Below are 16,817 nucleotides of genomic sequence, written 5' to 3'. Positions count from 1 at the left end.
AATGTGGTATTATGTGGAATTCAGGGTGAGAAGAGTAGTGTTCCATTATATAAGGTGAGGTTGGTGAGTCCAATGAAAAGTGACTGTCATTTTGATGAGTGCTACAGGTGTGGGGGAAGATTACCCCAGGACAAGTGTAATTGCAAAGATTTGTCTGCTTCAATTGTAATAAGAAGGGTCAAGCACAATGCCAGGCCAGGCAGAATGCATCCGGTTTCAAAGAAAAATTCTAACTCCAGTGAATAAAATAGAGGAGGATCTAGAAAAGAATCTGAAATTTATATGTTAAACATGGTTAAATTGACCTAGATGACTCCCATTGAAATAGTCATCCTGGTGAATGGGCACTGTTGAGTTTGGAGATTGATACGGGCGCTTTTGTCACAGTGGTTGGTGAACAAACTTACAAGGATTTACAGTACAGCTGCCAAGTTAGCAATTTACACAGAAGAAACCGCGAAGATTATTAGACACAATTGCACCGGTTTCATATCAACACCAATTTGCTCAATTACCCATGATGTTTGTGAAAGGTCAGAGGCCAAGTCTCTTAGGAGGTGATTGGCTACGACAAAGAAAGCAAAATTGGCCGTAAGGTTTTAGAATTGCCGATGGTGCTTTTCAAGAAAGTCTGTGCAAGTATAAAGATGTTTTCCAAAATTATCTTGCTCAGATAACAGGGGTCAAGGCCAAAATCTATGTCAATTCTGAGTCCACACCTACATTTTTAGAGCTCAGCTCATTCCATATGATCTTCTTTAGAAAGTCAAGACAGAATTGGAACATTGAAAGGAACTTAGGAGTTACAAAGCCAGCATAGTTCTCCGAATGGACAGTTCCCATTGTTCCCGTGCTAAAACCAGACAGCACCATCAAGATTTGTGGTGATTACAAACTCACCATAAACCAAGCAGCCCATCTTGACTGGTGCCCAATACCAAAGATAGAAGATCTTTATGAAAATTTGGTGGCGGGCCTTAAACATACAAATATCGATTTAAGCTGCGCTTACCTACAACTTGAACTGGGTGAAGCCTCCAGAAAATACACAATAATCAGAACAACACAAGGGATTTTTCCAGTATACCAGGTTACTTATCATCTTCGGTGTAATTTTCCAATGAATGATGACGAATTTACTACAAGGAATCATAAAAGCTGTGGTGTATTTGGACAATGTTCTGCTGATTTGGACTTTACAGGTAGAGCATTTAGCCAACACAGAGAAAGTCCTTAAAGGGTTTAGAGATGTTTCTTCAATTGCATCTTTCAAGCCAGTGAAGTCACATATTTGGGGTTTAAAGCTGATACCAACAGCCTACATCCTTTAGAAGATAAGATGAAAGCAATCAGAGACATTCCTACACAGAGAAATTTTGTAGAACTGCACAATTTCTGAGCTTGATCAACAGTAACCTCTCCCTCAAAAAAACGAAAGAGATTGTCATCGACTTCAGGAAGTCGAAAGGAGAACATGCCCCTGTCTACATCAACGGGGACGAAGTAGAAAGGGTCGAGAGCTTTACGTTTTTAGGTGCCCAGACCACCAACAACCTGTCCTGGTCCCCCCATGATGCGGCGATACCGGCGTTGGACTGGGGTAAACACAGTAAGAAGTCTCACAACACCAGGTTAAAGTCCAACAGGTTTATTTGGTAGCAAAGGCCACCAGCTTTCGGAGCATTGCCCCTTCATCAGGTGAGTGGGAGTTAACTCTACGCCCTAGCTATGATTGTAACTCTACATTCTGTACTCTCTCATTTCTTTCACTATGAGCGGTATGTTTTGTCTGTATAGCGCGCAAAACACAATACTTTTCACTGTATGTTAATACATGTTGCAATAATAAATCAAATCAAATTTATGCCAAATCTAGAAACAAAATTACCACCTCTGCTCTATCTCCTAAAAACAAATCAGTGCTGGCACTGTGAAGACCCAGAAAAAACAGGCCTTCGAAAGGCTAAAATAGTTCTACAATCATCCAATTTACTTGTTCACCTTGATCCAGCCAAACAGATAATCTTATAACACTTTGTCCTAAGGGATAGGTGCCAAGCTATCACATAAAATGAAATTCGGCACCAACCGTCCTATTGCTTTCAATTCCTGGACGTTAACCAATGCCGAAAGAAGGTATTCACAAATTGAAAAAGAGGGTCCGGCAGTAGGACACAGGGTGAAAAAGTTTCATCAATATGTTTACGCTCACCGTTTTACTGATCACAAGCCATTATTGGGGTTACTCTGTGAAGTTAAACTATTTTACCATTGCTTTGGCTAGGGTGCAAAGGTGGACTCTGTTTTGACTGCCTATACTTATGTTTTTCAATATTAGCTGAGGACTCAGATTTCCAATACCGATGCTCGGAGTTGACTCCTGTTTCCTTGGAGTCTGGCTCCACCCCTGCTGCTAGCTTTAACTTTCTTGCCCGGATCATTGAATCATTTTAAGAATTAGACACAGAGGGACACTGTCCTGTCCAAAGTTAAGTGATTTTATCTGGCTGACATTATAAACTGGAGCAGCTTCAATCCTACCAACTGAGGGATTTCAATTGCAAAGATGGGGGGGTCTCAGGTGATGGTACCACCCTCAGCAAGACAGCCACAACTACAGGAACTACATAGCATACATCCTGAACAAACCAAAATGAAGATGTTGGCCTGGGACTATGTCTCGTGGCTGGGCATATACAAAGATGTTGTAAGTTTGGTTTACTCTTGTGACTTTCATCACAACAGGCCCTGTCAATTACATCCCTGACAATGGCCAGGCCACCCTTGGACAAGATCCTTACAGATTTTACCAGTCCTTTCTTAGGGATAACGTTCTTAGTAGTGGCCGATGCCCACACTAAGTACTTAGATGTCCAAGAAATGATTTTGACAGCTACCATTGAAAAGTTAAGACAGATTTTTATGATACACAGGCTCCTGGGCTATAGTTTTGGATAACGGCATTGTCTTTAGGGGGAAGAGTTTCAACGTTTTGCACTGACAAATGGCATCTGGCACATTGACAGTCCCCCCATCACGTGGCCTTCAATGTTCTAATGAAATGAGTGGTGCAAGCCTTCAAATCTGCAATGAAAAAGCAGCCAGGTAGGCCACAGTGACTCAAGCTAGCCAATTTTCTCCTTTCTTATAATACCTCTCCCCCCATTACCAGTGGGGAAATGCCAGCAGAATTGTTGATGGGGCAACATATCCAAACTCAACTGACCTGGTATTCGCTCCTGGCCTTCTCAGCGCAGAGGCGAGGCAAACTACACAAAGAGACACCATGACTTGACCAAAGATGACATATATTTCAAAACAGATGATCTAGTTTTGGTCAGGAATTTCAGAGTTGGACCAGCATGGTTATCCGGGAGAATTGTAATAAAGCCTGGGCTTATATCTTATTTAGTGAACTTGGAGGGAGAGAGGGGCGGAAGCACATGGATCACGTAATACGAGAGAGGCTACAGCCCTAACAGTAAAACAAGAGGATCTAGTGGTTATCTCTAATATTTGTACATCTGAGCTAGAAATGAGGGAACCAATTGTTTCAGAACAGGATCTTCTTGCTACCTCAGAGCAAACTGGTGAGCCTGACTGCATGAAAGCACCTTCTGAGATTTCTAAACAACCATCTGTTGCTAACGACATCACTAACCTGTTAGAAGAAGAACATGTCAAAAAACTGAGGTCATCCAACAGACCTTGGAAGTCACCTGATAGACTGGCTTTATGAAAGATTATAGCATATCACCCCCTCTGTTGCCGGGTTCTTGTTGTAAATAGTTAACCTGTTATTATCTTGAATTGTATATTGTATTAAGGGGCTTGGGGTTGGGGGAGGGATGTGGTAATATGACACCTTTAAAGAGGGCTGTTCACAGGTCATGTGGCCTGCTTGAGGTTATTGCACGGAAGTGCATGAACCATATCCAATGGGGAGAGGGACTCAGTGTGAGCCTGGGAGTCAAGGAGTGAATACCTGAGTTGCAGTTGTTGTGCCTAGATATAGTTTTACTTCATGTCTGTTAAATAAATTGTCTTTTCGATTGAAGCAATTTCTTGTTGTTGCTTCATGGTATTAAAATAAAATAAGCCAACAAATTAACAAATTAATAGCCCTTAAAGGGGAACTGCCAGAAAATAAAACTTTCCAAAAAAGAAGCTGATCTAATTAAATTAAAATGTCGTTCCTGTGGCTGATGATGCACTCCAGCCCCCGTGACACCCTCCAGTCATGAAAGGCCTCAAGGGTATTGGCATACATCATATGTTCTCTCTCTAGAGATACCCAACCGCGAATGCAGTTGCAGAAGAGGGCAGACAGTCAGCTCAGACAGCCCCCTCAATGATTTGCTGCCTGGAACTATTAATGATTGCTTTGACCAGATATCCCCTATTTATACTCTTTTGAGTTAAACAGTTGATAAAATAAACTAATAAACAAATTAAAAATATTAGCCTCTTAAAGGGGTAGCCTCTCTTCATTTGTTCATGATACATTTTTTGAATCTATCAAATGAACATAAGGTCAAATTAACAAAGTAACAATGTAACTTAAAGCAATAGCCCCAAGGGATACCATAACTAACGAAAAAAATTAAGAACTTTACCATATTATTTTGGCCCACAGTCACTGAAGGCCTCAAACATGCCACTGGATATTGCGTGCTCCCTCTCCAAGGACACCCAGCTTCAAACATTGCATTGGAGTAGGGGCAGACAGTTGAGTCAGATGACCTCCTTAATTGCCCGCTGCCTGGAACTATTAATAGCCACATTGGCTCAGAAGGTATCCTAGTATTTATACTATTTTGAGCAACCTAAAAATATCCCCTGTGCTCAAAGTACGTAATTAAACAATGCTCTTCATCTTTGTATCTTAACAATATAATAAACGTGCCATTAACTTGGTGAGTCTGTCCAGCCAGTAAGTCAGGATACGCTCACATAAGATGATGCAGAATCTGGGACATTACTGTAAGGTACGTATCTGTGCTTGATTATGACAGGCTGCAGTTTGACTCATCTGTGAGGCAGCTCTCCCAATGTTAACACCAATTCTCAAATGTCACTGGGGTGGCCTTTGTCATTTCTGGTGCTATGGTCAATGCCAAGCAGTCAAACCATTTTTAGTCCTACTCAATTTTTCTATGGTGGTTTGATACAACTGAATGGCATTCTAGGCCAGTTAAGAGTCAACCATAAGAGTCTGGAGGCATGTGCAGGGAAAATGAGATGAGGACAGTCCTTTCCCCTAAAGGGCATTAATGAACTCAGAAAAAAAATGTCATGGACATCAATGTGTGCTCATTATTAGCATTAGAGTTTGATCTTGTATAGTGTACAATTGAGTACTTACTATTACTGCACTGTCATGTACCTACCTTGCAGTTTAGAACTACTAGCTCAATCATGTGGCATTGTGTATATTTTGTCAGTGCATTTTGAAATTGTATATTCAATATTGTTGCAATGTGGAATCATATGATCATTATCAGTGCAGTGTGAAGTTGCATACTTACTATTAGTGCAGCATGGTTCCGACATCGAACAGCCTTATGCAAAGCTGTTAATCCATCCCGGGTCCTGAAGTCCAAATGAGCTCCCCCGTTTTTCAGCAACTTTATAATCTCAGACGTGCTCTCCAGTTGTGCAGCCAATGTCAGCGGACATTCTGATAGTAAAATGACAGGGAATTTGTGATTTAGATTGATAACAGACACCATTCAAAATCAAATCAAGAAAGGCAACATGTTAAGGTAAAAAATATTGTGTGCAAGATTAAATAGATGGCCTGGAATTGTCCTCAATTTATCTCTGGTACAGTTATAAACTATCCAGAAATTTCCCAGAGCAGATCAAATGGATCACGTACATGAGCTCCTGAAAGAGATTAAATGGGTGGGTAGAATTCACGATAGGATAAAATGTGCAAAGCTAGTGGAAGGAAGTTAAATGGGTGAGTCAAGTCTATTAAAAGGTAGAGTGTACTTGAGTGGTGCGGTCATGGACTGTCTTTTTTTTCTGTTCCACACTTCTTTCTGTTCTTTAATGTTACATGTCAGGTTTCTCCTGACATTGTGTTCTCATTGTGGTGAAGCAATTTTTATAAACAGATAATATCTATTGAACCTTTTATCTCAGGCATGTCAGCAGTAGGATATAAGGGGACGAAAATGTTAACAATTATTGCAGAAGATGTATTAGATTAATTGGAATGCCCCAAGAGACTGTAAACATTTCAATCTCAAATCTTTACATTCAGGCTAAAGCTAGTAGCCAGGTTTATGTAGAAACACCTTGGGAGGATTTTTAACCAGGCCTTTACAAGGGTCTGATGGTGGGGCTGAGCAAAATTAGACAAAAATGCATTGGGCCAGTGTGCCTCCGACCATTCCTCCCAGAGGCAGGCCAACTCCAATGTCAGCAAACCTCCAGGTAGTTGTGGAAAGCCAATCGTGAAGGATAATTAGGCAATTATCTGGCAATTATCTGATCTGGGAGATTTTGCTACGGATTTGCAGCAGATGGAAAAGATTGAGTTTGTGGATATTAAGGTGGAGGATGTGTTAGAACTTTTGAATTCTATCAAGATAGATAAGTCGCCAGGACCAGATGGGATATACCCCAGGATACTGTGGGAGGCGAGGGAAGTGATTGCAGAGCCCCGGCGATGATCTTTGCGTCGTCAATGGAGACGGGAGAGGTTCCGGAAGACTGGAGGATTGCGGATGTAGTCCCTATTTTCAAGAAAGGGAACAGAGATAGCCCGGGAAATTACCGACCGGTGAGTCTGACCTCAGTGGTTGGTAAGCCGATGGAGAGGGGGACAAGATTTACAAGCATTTGGAGAGGTTTGACATGATCAGGGATAGTCAGCATGGATTTGTCAAGGGCAGGTCGTGCCTTACAAGCCTAGTTGAGTTCTTCGATAATGTGACTGAACACATTGACGAAGGAAGTGCCGTGGACGTGGTGTACATGGACTTCAGCAAGGCGTTTGATAAGGTCCCCCATGCAAGACTTCTTGAGAAGGTGAGAGGGCATGGGATCCAGAACTGGCTTGCCTGCAGAAGGCAGAGAGTGGTTGTGGATGGGTCTTTTTCTGAATGGAGGTCAGTCACCAGTGGAGTGCCCCAGGGATCTGTTCTAGGACCCTTGCTGTTTGTCATTTTCATAAATGACCTGGATGAGGAAGTGGAGGGATGGGTAAGTAAGTTCGCTGATGACACGAAGGTCAGTGGTGTTGTGGATGGTCTGGAAGGATGTCAAAAGTTGCAGCAGGACATAAATAGGATGCAGGACTGGGCGGAGAAGTGGCAGATGGACTTCAACGCGGATAAATGCGTAGTCGTCCATTTTGGCAGAACCAACGGGATGACCGAGTACACTATCAAGGGCAGGAGTCTTAGTAGTGTTGAAGAGCAGAAGGATCTTGGGGTCCGGGTCCACAGGACTCTTAAATCGGCCTTGCAGGTGGAAGAGGTGGTCAAGAAGGCGTATGGTGTACTGGCCTTCATTAATCGAGGGATTGAGTTTAGGAGTCGGGAGGTAATGCTGCAACTTTATAAGACCCTTGTCAGGCCTCATTTGGAGTACTGTGCGCAGTTCTGGTCGCCTCACTATAGGAAAGACGTAGAAGCTATTGAAAGGGTACAGAGGGGATTTACAAGGATGTTGCCTGGACTGGGAGGCATGCCTTATGAAGTTAGGTTGAGGGAGCTGGGTCTCTTTTCCCTGGAGAGACGAAGGTTGAGAGGCGACCTGATAGAGGTTTATAAAATGTTGAGAGGATTGGATAGGGTGGATTCTCAGAGGCTATTTCCCCGGTTTGAAATGGTCGCTACGAGAGGACACAGATTTAAGGTGCGGGGAGGAAAGTACAGAAGTGATGTTAGGGGTAAGTTTTTCACTCAGAGGGTGGTGAGTGAGTGGAATCGGCTGCCGTCAGTGGTGGTGGAGGCGAACTCGCTGGGGTCTTTTAAAAGACTTCTGGATGAGTATATGGGGTTTTATGGGATTGGGGGTTATAGATAGGTGTTGATGTGATTGGCGCAACTCGTGGGCCGAAGGGCCTGTTTGTGCTGTAGTGTTCTATGTTCTATGTTCTAATTAACTGCAGTATTCCACCAACATGGCAATTTTCCCAAAATTGCATTTCCATACACTGTGTTAGCACTCAGACAACTTAGAAGAAGCAGATGTACAGTGGCAGGTCAGAGTGACATAACAGTTCAAGTCTTTCTAACCTTTAACAAAAAAAACGCTAAGTTTGATACCTTCTGCCGGCAGAACCTTGTGATTACACAGTGAGCTCCTGGAGATTGACGATATTGATGCATATCAAGTCGTGCAGTGGCAACTACCACTGTCAGACTGCTCATATATATATGAACATATGAATTAAGAGCAGGAATAGGCCATTCAGTCCCTTGAGCCTGCTCTGTCATTTGATAAGATCATGGCTGATCGATTTGGAACCTCAACTCCACATCCTGCCTACCACCCATAACCTTTGAATCCTTTGTTTGCCAAGAATCTATCTACCATTGCCTTAAAAATATTAGCTGACCCTGCCTCCATTGCTCTCTGGGGAACAGTGCTCCATATTGTATGGAATGTGCAATACTGAGGAATTTGCCATGCTGGTAGAAGATTGCTGTTAATTGCCTTAATGGCTTTCTGTCACTACCTGGAGGCTTACTGACATTGGACAACTCTCAGAGCATAAAAAAATCTTTGCACTTCCATCTTGAATGAGAGACCCCATATTCATAAACTGTGTCCTCGAGTTCTAGTCTCTTCCACAAGGGAAAACATCCTTCTAGTATCCACTCTGTAAAGTTTCCTCAAGATCTTTTTTGTTTCAATAAGATCACTTCTAAATCTTCTAAACCCCAACGGATAAAGATCCAGCCTGTTGAACCTCTCTTCCTAAGATAACTGCCTCATCCCAGGTTTCAGTGAAGTGAACCTTCTCTGAATTGCTCCTAGCACATTTATATCTTTTCTTAAATGGGAGACCAAAACTGCATAACACTATGAATTTGATTGCACAAATGCCATGTACAACTGTAGTAAAGTTGTAGTAAACCATCCTTTTATTTTTCATTCTATTTGCAACAAATGACAACATTCAATTTACCTTCCTAATCATTTGCTGGACCTGCATTCCAACCTTTCCTGATCCATGCACCAGGACATTCAGGTCGCTCTCTACCTTGGAGTTCAACAAAGTGATATGCTGCTTTTCTATTCTTCCTGCCAAAGTGAACAAATTCACGATTTCCCGCATTCTATTTAATATTGCTCTCTGTCTTCTTTCTTTCTTAAGTAAGAGTCACATTCACTATTTTCCAATCCGATGGGACCTTTCTAAGTTATTGGGAATTTTGGAAAATTAAAACTAATGCATCTACTGTCTCAGCACATGCCTCGTGCTCATGGCTACATCACATCCCTCTTGCCCCTGCTGCATTTCCCTCAGCAGCATTCCCCTTGTAAACACAATGAAGGCTGCCAGCCATCCTTGCAATGGAGTGCACTGAATCCATCTCCTGCCTCTGCACTCTGCCTACTAGTCATTCCTAATTGCAGCTGCCAACAGGGTCAGGATCAAAAATGGTCCTGGCAGCCAGAAAGCTTACAAATCCAGGAATTCTTCCTAACAATACACAGAAGCAGCAAAGCATGGAAAATGAATAATGTACAAATACATACAAAAGCAATTTGCATTGATGTACCATGTTTAATGTGGAAAGAATTCCTAAATATTCCAGTTAGAGCTCATTCAGCTAGAATTCATCCAAGAGATTCAAACATCCCCTTTCGATCTACACTTCTTACAGTATGATAAAATGCTAAATTGTGGTTACAATCAGAGAATAATTCAATGGTTATCACATGGAAGGAGACTATTAGGGTGACACGGTGGCACAGTAATTAACACTGCTGCCTCACAGTGACAGGGGCCAGGGTTCAATTCCAGCCTTGGGTGATCGCCTGTAGAATTTGCACATTCTCTCCATGTCTGCGTGGGTTTCCTCCAAGTGCTCTGGTTTCCTCCCACACTCCAAAGATGTGCTGGTTAGGTTGACTGTCCATGCTAAATTGCCCCTTGGTGTCCCAAGATGTATAGATTAGGGAGATTAACAGGGTAAATATGTAGGGTTATGGGGATCAGATCTGGGTAGGTTCTCTGTCGGAGAGTCAGTGCAGACTCAATGAGCCGAATGGCCTCCTTCTGCACTATAAGGATTCTATGATTTGTCCCTCAAATCTGTGCCAGTTCTCTGCAAGTGCAACTCACCTAGACCCCACTCCTCCGCCTTTACCCAGCAGCCCTTTAATCTTTCCTCTCCAAATAATTATCCAGTTGCCTTTTGAAAAGGACTGAGCTTGCATCCACCACAGTCTCAGCCCATGCATTCCAGATCCTTGCTGTGCAAAAGCGTTCTTCATGTTGCAGTTTCTTACTTTTCCAATCACCTGCAGTGTCCTCAGGTTTTTGACCTCTTGGCTAAAGTTGAAACAAGTTTTGGTGGACTTCTCAATGAATAAATAGGCAACATGCTTGGTCAACTTCATGGATTTTAATTTGACAATTACTGAAGAACTGAAGTTGAACAGTTCATTCAGTCTATGTGCTTCAGTACTATATGTATTTTAATGATTCCATGTCAAACATAACTTTTATGACACAGGTTTTAATATTGAGTCATTAACCATCTCCCCTTTCAGGCATATGCAAGTTGGATCAACAAATAGAGTTAATAATTTTATACCTACAGATTCTCATGCATTCATGTAGCACCTTTCACAGCCACACGATGTCTCAAAAGTAGTTCATAACCATTTAAATACTTTTGAAGTGCAGTTAGTGTCACAATGTAGGAAACTCAGCAGCCAATTTGCACACAAGTTCCCACAAACTGCAATGACTAGATTATCTGATTTGGTGAAGCTAGTTATGGGATAAATAGTAACAGGACCACAGGGAAAGCACCTTTGTTCTTCTTTGAATATTGGTATAGAATTTTTTATCCACAGGGCAGACAATCTACCTGCTTATCACCTTATCTGAAATACAGCACCTTCAACAGTGCAGCATTCTCTCAAAAATCCACTGAAGTATCAACGAAGATTATGGACTCTAATGTGTGAAGTGGAGTTTGAGTCCACTACATTTGTGACTTAGAAATGACAGTATAACTGCTGAAAACTTAGGGAGTGGGAAGAACAGAAGACAGAGTACAGACAGAATAACAGATGAAGAATAGTAGACAGTAGAATAGGATGGAAAAAGGATGATAGAGAAGAATGAAGAATTAAAAGAGGAGGTGGAGGATTTAGACAAAAAAACAGCAAAGATATTGAAAGGGGAAAAGGATAAGAAGCAAAAAGGGAAGGAGGGAATGGTTAATAGAGAAGACAATTATGCAAAGTAAGAGGCAAGTGTAAAGTTTGTGGAAAGAAGTAAATCATTGTGTTACGATCTTGGAAGATCGTATGATCTTGTTACAATATGTTGGATCAACATTTTTTTCTAATCAGAAATCCGTAAACCTAGATTTTTACTAAAAATGAAATTACAAGGTTCATTGCTGAAAGAAAAAAATCTGCTACACAAAAATCAAAGAACATGAATACTGATAACTATACTCTACCTTAAATAGTTAGTCACATTAAAAATATTAGAAGTATAATAAACACAGATACATATATTTTAAACAGATATTCTTTAAATCAACTTTCCTTCCACATCCATTTGACTTACACTGCCAAGAACTCAAGTCAGATACTTAACAGAAAGGGAAAGATTAACCATTTGGTCTGAGAACTATTTCAAAGATCAGTATAACAGCTGAGGTTTCTTGGGTCTTCTGCCTACTTGCAGCAAGGTTGTCCCTTCAAATCTCCTCCAAACATCCTATAATTGTAGGCTCCTATTTCAACACAAGCATCGTTAACATCTTAAGGTGAGTGGGTCAAAACTCCTCTGTTTCAAATATTTGTTAACTCTATAGTCCTTCAATTATCATGGTTTCTGCACCATTTTAACCAGTGCTCAAAATGCCAACAGGGCTGTTCTTGAAATTGATATTTTTTCTCTGCAGCAAGCCTAATCTAAACTAAAAACTAACACCCTACTTTGAGACCAGAGCCACATCCACAATCTACTCCCCTTACGATTAACATTATGTTGACTATTTTTCTATTGTCAGGCAAGTTGGTTACAAGATCAGTTACTGGAAGGAAGGTGATTTGCCAAAAATCATCTCTAAGAGAAACTTAAAGAGATCAGCACCCAAACATATAGTTTAATTTACCCCCCCAAAAGCACGAGCTATCACAATTGCTCATCATCTCACAGCTCTTTAAGCACTGAAAGTTCTGTCTCATGGAATCCCTCATTCAGGATTGGAGTTACATTTTCTTTCAACCAATTAATTAATAAAAATATTGCTAGCACTTTGCCCAGTGTGAGTATAATGAAATGGTATTACCTCCTGTATCTGGATCATGGAAGTTAGGGTCCAATCCTTTGTCTAGCATCTTACTGATCTTCTCAACATGATAGTACTGGATGTATTCCATGAACTTCTTGAGATTCGCCTAGAACAGAAAACAAAAGAGGAACAAAAACTAAGGAATGATAATCACAGATGTTTGATAAGCTGGAAGCAAATAGATGTTGCAGAATCTAGCTTCAGGAATCAAGAACATCGGGCATTCACCAAAGGTGGACTCTAATCCTAAGAGTAGGAAGATATTCCTTATTGAGATCCTATTCACACTGAAGGTAGATTATTTATTTCAATAATAAACAAATTCCAACTCATCTGATATGACCCATTCCACTACCTTATATGCATTTCTCTTCCAACCACACTCCAAAGATTGTAAGCATAACAAATCCTCCAAAATTATATGATCAGTCTTCTCAAAATGTACCCATACACTTCCAGTTTCATGTACCACTTTTCTGTTTAAGTCAACACTCAACATACAGGATTGGTTCAGTCACCGTTAGCTTCTGAAAGATGCCTTCCCCTAGTATGCAAAACACAGTCATTCTCAAAATAAACTTCTGGTCAAAATAATCAGTGAGTCATAAAGCAGTCAAAGTGAATAAAAGATAAGACGTCACCAGAAGTCAAGACAACAAATTGTCTAGAGTGCTTTTGCAGTTCCCAAGGAGCTCTTATGCAGAACCTGGTTACCTCAAAAAGTAGATCAAAATGAAACGACAAAGTAGCAGCACTTCTAATACTCCACAGAATATAACCTTGCCTTGTACTTACGCAGTATCCTCCTACTCAGAATCCAGCTTGTAATACTCTCCTAAAGACGCTTTCTCAGTAACCACCTTCACACCTGTACACCTTCCCTCCTCAACTTGGCACCAATCCCTAGCATGATCTATGTTAATGAACTTATTATAAAGGGCGGAGAAGAAAGGGAGCCAAGAAGCAAGATGAATTAATACATCACCTTGGAATTTCTCTCACATTTAGCACTGATAGTCTACAGAGGTGAAAATGTGCCTGCAACAGCAGAAGAATAATTTGAGAAGTGACCAGAAATACCAAAGACACTGGTTTTGAGGGATGTAAAGAGGGAGTTGGAGATTGTGGGGTTACATTGGGTTTTGGCCACCTTAACATCCAAACTTGGGTTCATAGAAAGTGGTGTATTAACCTGTGCTTAACCTTGCCTTGGAATGTTTAATGGATGAAAATAGAGAGAGCTTTACTCTGTATCTAGGCAATGCAACACCTGCTTTGGGAGTATGATGCAACAGTGTAAAGGGAGCTTTAATTTTGTATTTCTGATGGGACAATACGGAGGGAACATTACTCCGTATCAAACCAATGCTGTGGCTGTTCTGGGTGGTTTTGATAGAAAAATGAAGATGGAGTTTTACTTTGTATTGAACCTGTGCTGAAGTGTATAGAAGGAGTTTTACTCTGTACACAAGAACACAAGAAATAGAAGCAGTAGACCATCAAACGCTACAAGCCTGCCTTGCCATTCAGTATGATCATGGCTGACCTATACCAGTCTCAACTCCTTTTCTGTGCCATTTACCCATCGTCCTTTATTCCTCAATCTATCAAATATTTATCCATCTCCACTTTTAAATATTTCTAATGATCCAGCATCCATCACCCTCTGGGGCAGAGGATTCCAGAGGTTCGCCACAGTCTGTGAGAAGAAATTTTTCCTTACCTCAGTTTTAATGATCAGCCCTTTATCTTGTTGGCTATGTCACTTTGAGGCTCTCCCACTAGTGAAAAGATCTGCCCATCTACCCTGTCAACCGCACCCCGCTCCCTCAGAATCTTATATGCTTGAAAAACATCCCTCCTCATTCTTCTAAACACTAAGAAATACAGACCCAGACTATTTAGTCTCTCTTGATAGGACAACCCTCTTATCCCAGGAATTATCCTGGGGAATCTCATTTGGACTGCCTTTTTTAGGTAAGGGGATCAAAACTGTACACAGTATTTCAGGTGAGGCCTCACCAACACCCTGTACAACTGGAGCTCTATATATCCCTTGTGGCATCTTGACAGTGGGTGCCTAAAATGGAAAGTATTCCATTTCCAACATTCTTCCCCTTGATGAGCGTGAAAAAAGTCAAAATCAATGTTGTGGCTACTGTGTATCCACTATGTGCACTGTGTCTTGGGGAGCTGAACCATTTTGATTCCCTCTGCACTATTTGAACCAATCCAATTTTTTAGTTGATAATCCTGCACACACAAATTGCTCATTCCCACAATCCAGCTTTTCAAGTGCAGTATATAATCCACAAGCAGCATTATTCACAGCTCTCTGCAATAGTTCAGTATGAGGAACAGCCAGGAGGAAATCTCCTGAGCTGCTTATAGTGCTTTGGTCTAGTGGTCTTATCCTGCTTTTGTGGATTGCAATCATGGATAAGTCTCATTTTGTCACAAATTCAATTCGGTTGTTACTATCAGACCCATTCCATCAAGACTTTTGTTCAACCTTAGGAAATCTGTCAGTAGATGAGAACAGGAAGATTCCAAATATGATCCCTGCTCTCTGCTGAGAGTGCTGATTTTTTTTTAAGAGACGCAATAAAAACAAAATCTGATAAAAGCAAACTACTGCTGGAATCTGAAACAAAAACTGAGAATGGTAGAAAATCTCAGCAAGTCTGACAGCATCTGGTCTAACGAAGGGTCATCCAGACTCAAAATGTTGGCTCTACTCCCTCTCCACAGATGCTGTCAGAACTGCTGAGATTTTCCAACATTTTCCATTTTTGTGAAGGACAAAATCTGCATTGATTACCTATAAACTCAACTATCCCAATGCTGTCCTTGCTGATCTTCCATAAACCTCAGCTTATCTGTCACCTGTCCCCTTCTTTCCACTAAGTCCAGTTCATCCATCCTCCCTGTCCTTGCTGAACTGGACTGGCTCACAGTCCAGCAACATCTCAACTTTAAAATTCCCATCATGTTTAAATATTGCTAGTGCTTCTTAACCCCTCTCCCCATTGTTGTAACATTGGCCCTCCAAAAACCTTATTTCTCCAACCGTGCATTTCATGTTCCCCAGCTTTGGCAGTCGTACCTTCAGCTGCCAAAGCCTTAAATTCTGGAAGCTCCTCCTTGAAACTTTCCACCTTGCCACTTCTTTTTCCTCCTTTCTGATACTCCTTAAAATCTACCTCCTTGACTAAGTATGCAAATTCAACCTAAGAAATAAATTGTGTGTATGTATACCTAAGATTAGCAGTTGGCCTATTACTTATGCAAATTGGCAAAACCATTGAATGCTGCCACTTGAAAGGTTACTTCAAATTTCCTTACCATACTGTGGGACCAGGCTTGGTCCCCACCTTCCCCTAATTGTCTCTTCAACCCCGACACACTCAAGGTTCTCTATCAGCCAATCAGATTCCCTCCCCCTATCCCCTTGATGCTATATCAATGTCAAGACAGAAAATGCTGGAAATACTCAGTAGGTCTTGCAGCAAGTCTGGCAAGAGAAATAGGGTTACTGTTTCAGGTCAGGGACTTGTTCAGAACTGGTGCGTGAAACTATCATAATGAGGCCAGCAAACCATTTGCAGCAGGCCTGCCACTGATTGTGAACAACGCAGCATGTGGTTCAAGCATAATCCTATTCCAGCAATGAATGAAACCATGTATTTGAATTTTTTTTTCACTCCCAGTTTATTTCATAATGTGCTTGGGGGCAGCTGAAGCTCTGCGAGAATTAAGAAAGAAACACAATCAAGAAAAAGACGACTGGTAGGGAGGAATCATCATTAAGTTATGAAACAAAAGTCCTGAATTCTGACATGCTGTCTCAGCAGCACTCCATCACAGTGCACGCTGTATTGAAGAGATGCTTAGTAAAGAAAAGGATACAAATTAACTTAACCTCCTTTCAGGTTTTGGATTTTCATTCCTTGTTATAAACACTTACCTTCCAGCACAAAGAACAGATTACAGATAAGCTTGCAATAATTCCACTTCAGTCCTCAAACTACTATAATTTGTATTAATTTTAGTCCGAACATATAGTCTAGATTCAGGATTATTTTAACATTAGCATTCACCTAATATGAAGGAAATACAATAGGAATTGGGAGGCATAATCTTTAATGTTTTGATGAATGCTGCATTGCTGCCATTCACTTTATCTGTCACCTTCTCAAGAACTCCATTAGGTTCATTTGAGTGAACTGACATTCTTGAATTTGATTTTTTGATTGTTAGTGAATTCTCCAACAAGCTGCTAAATACATATTAGATTCTAAA

The 16,817-nt window shown here is 41.0% G+C and overlaps 1 protein-coding gene across 1 annotated transcript in view; it reads right to left on the bottom strand.

Moving 5' to 3' along the window:
• The window catches only part of shank3a (SH3 and multiple ankyrin repeat domains 3a), an 823,427-nt gene that overhangs the window by 638,272 nt on the left and 168,338 nt on the right, over positions 1 to 16,817 (bottom strand). The window contains exons 4-5 of the mRNA XM_080207556.1: positions 12,513 to 12,621; positions 5,529 to 5,680 (exon numbers count right to left, since the gene is read on the bottom strand). Coding sequence (XP_080063682.1) covers positions 5,529 to 5,680; positions 12,513 to 12,621 — 261 coding nt within the window. The remainder of the gene's footprint in view (positions 1 to 5,528; positions 5,681 to 12,512; positions 12,622 to 16,817) is intronic.

This window comes from Carcharhinus amblyrhynchos, chromosome 19 (genome assembly GCF_965287045.1).
Source record: "Carcharhinus amblyrhynchos chromosome 19, sCarAmb.v2.hapA, whole genome shotgun sequence".
NCBI lineage: Eukaryota > Metazoa > Chordata > Chondrichthyes > Carcharhiniformes > Carcharhinidae > Carcharhinus > Carcharhinus amblyrhynchos.
The sequence above is the reverse complement of the archived record's forward strand: the minus strand, read 5'-3'. Positions and strand labels throughout refer to the sequence as shown.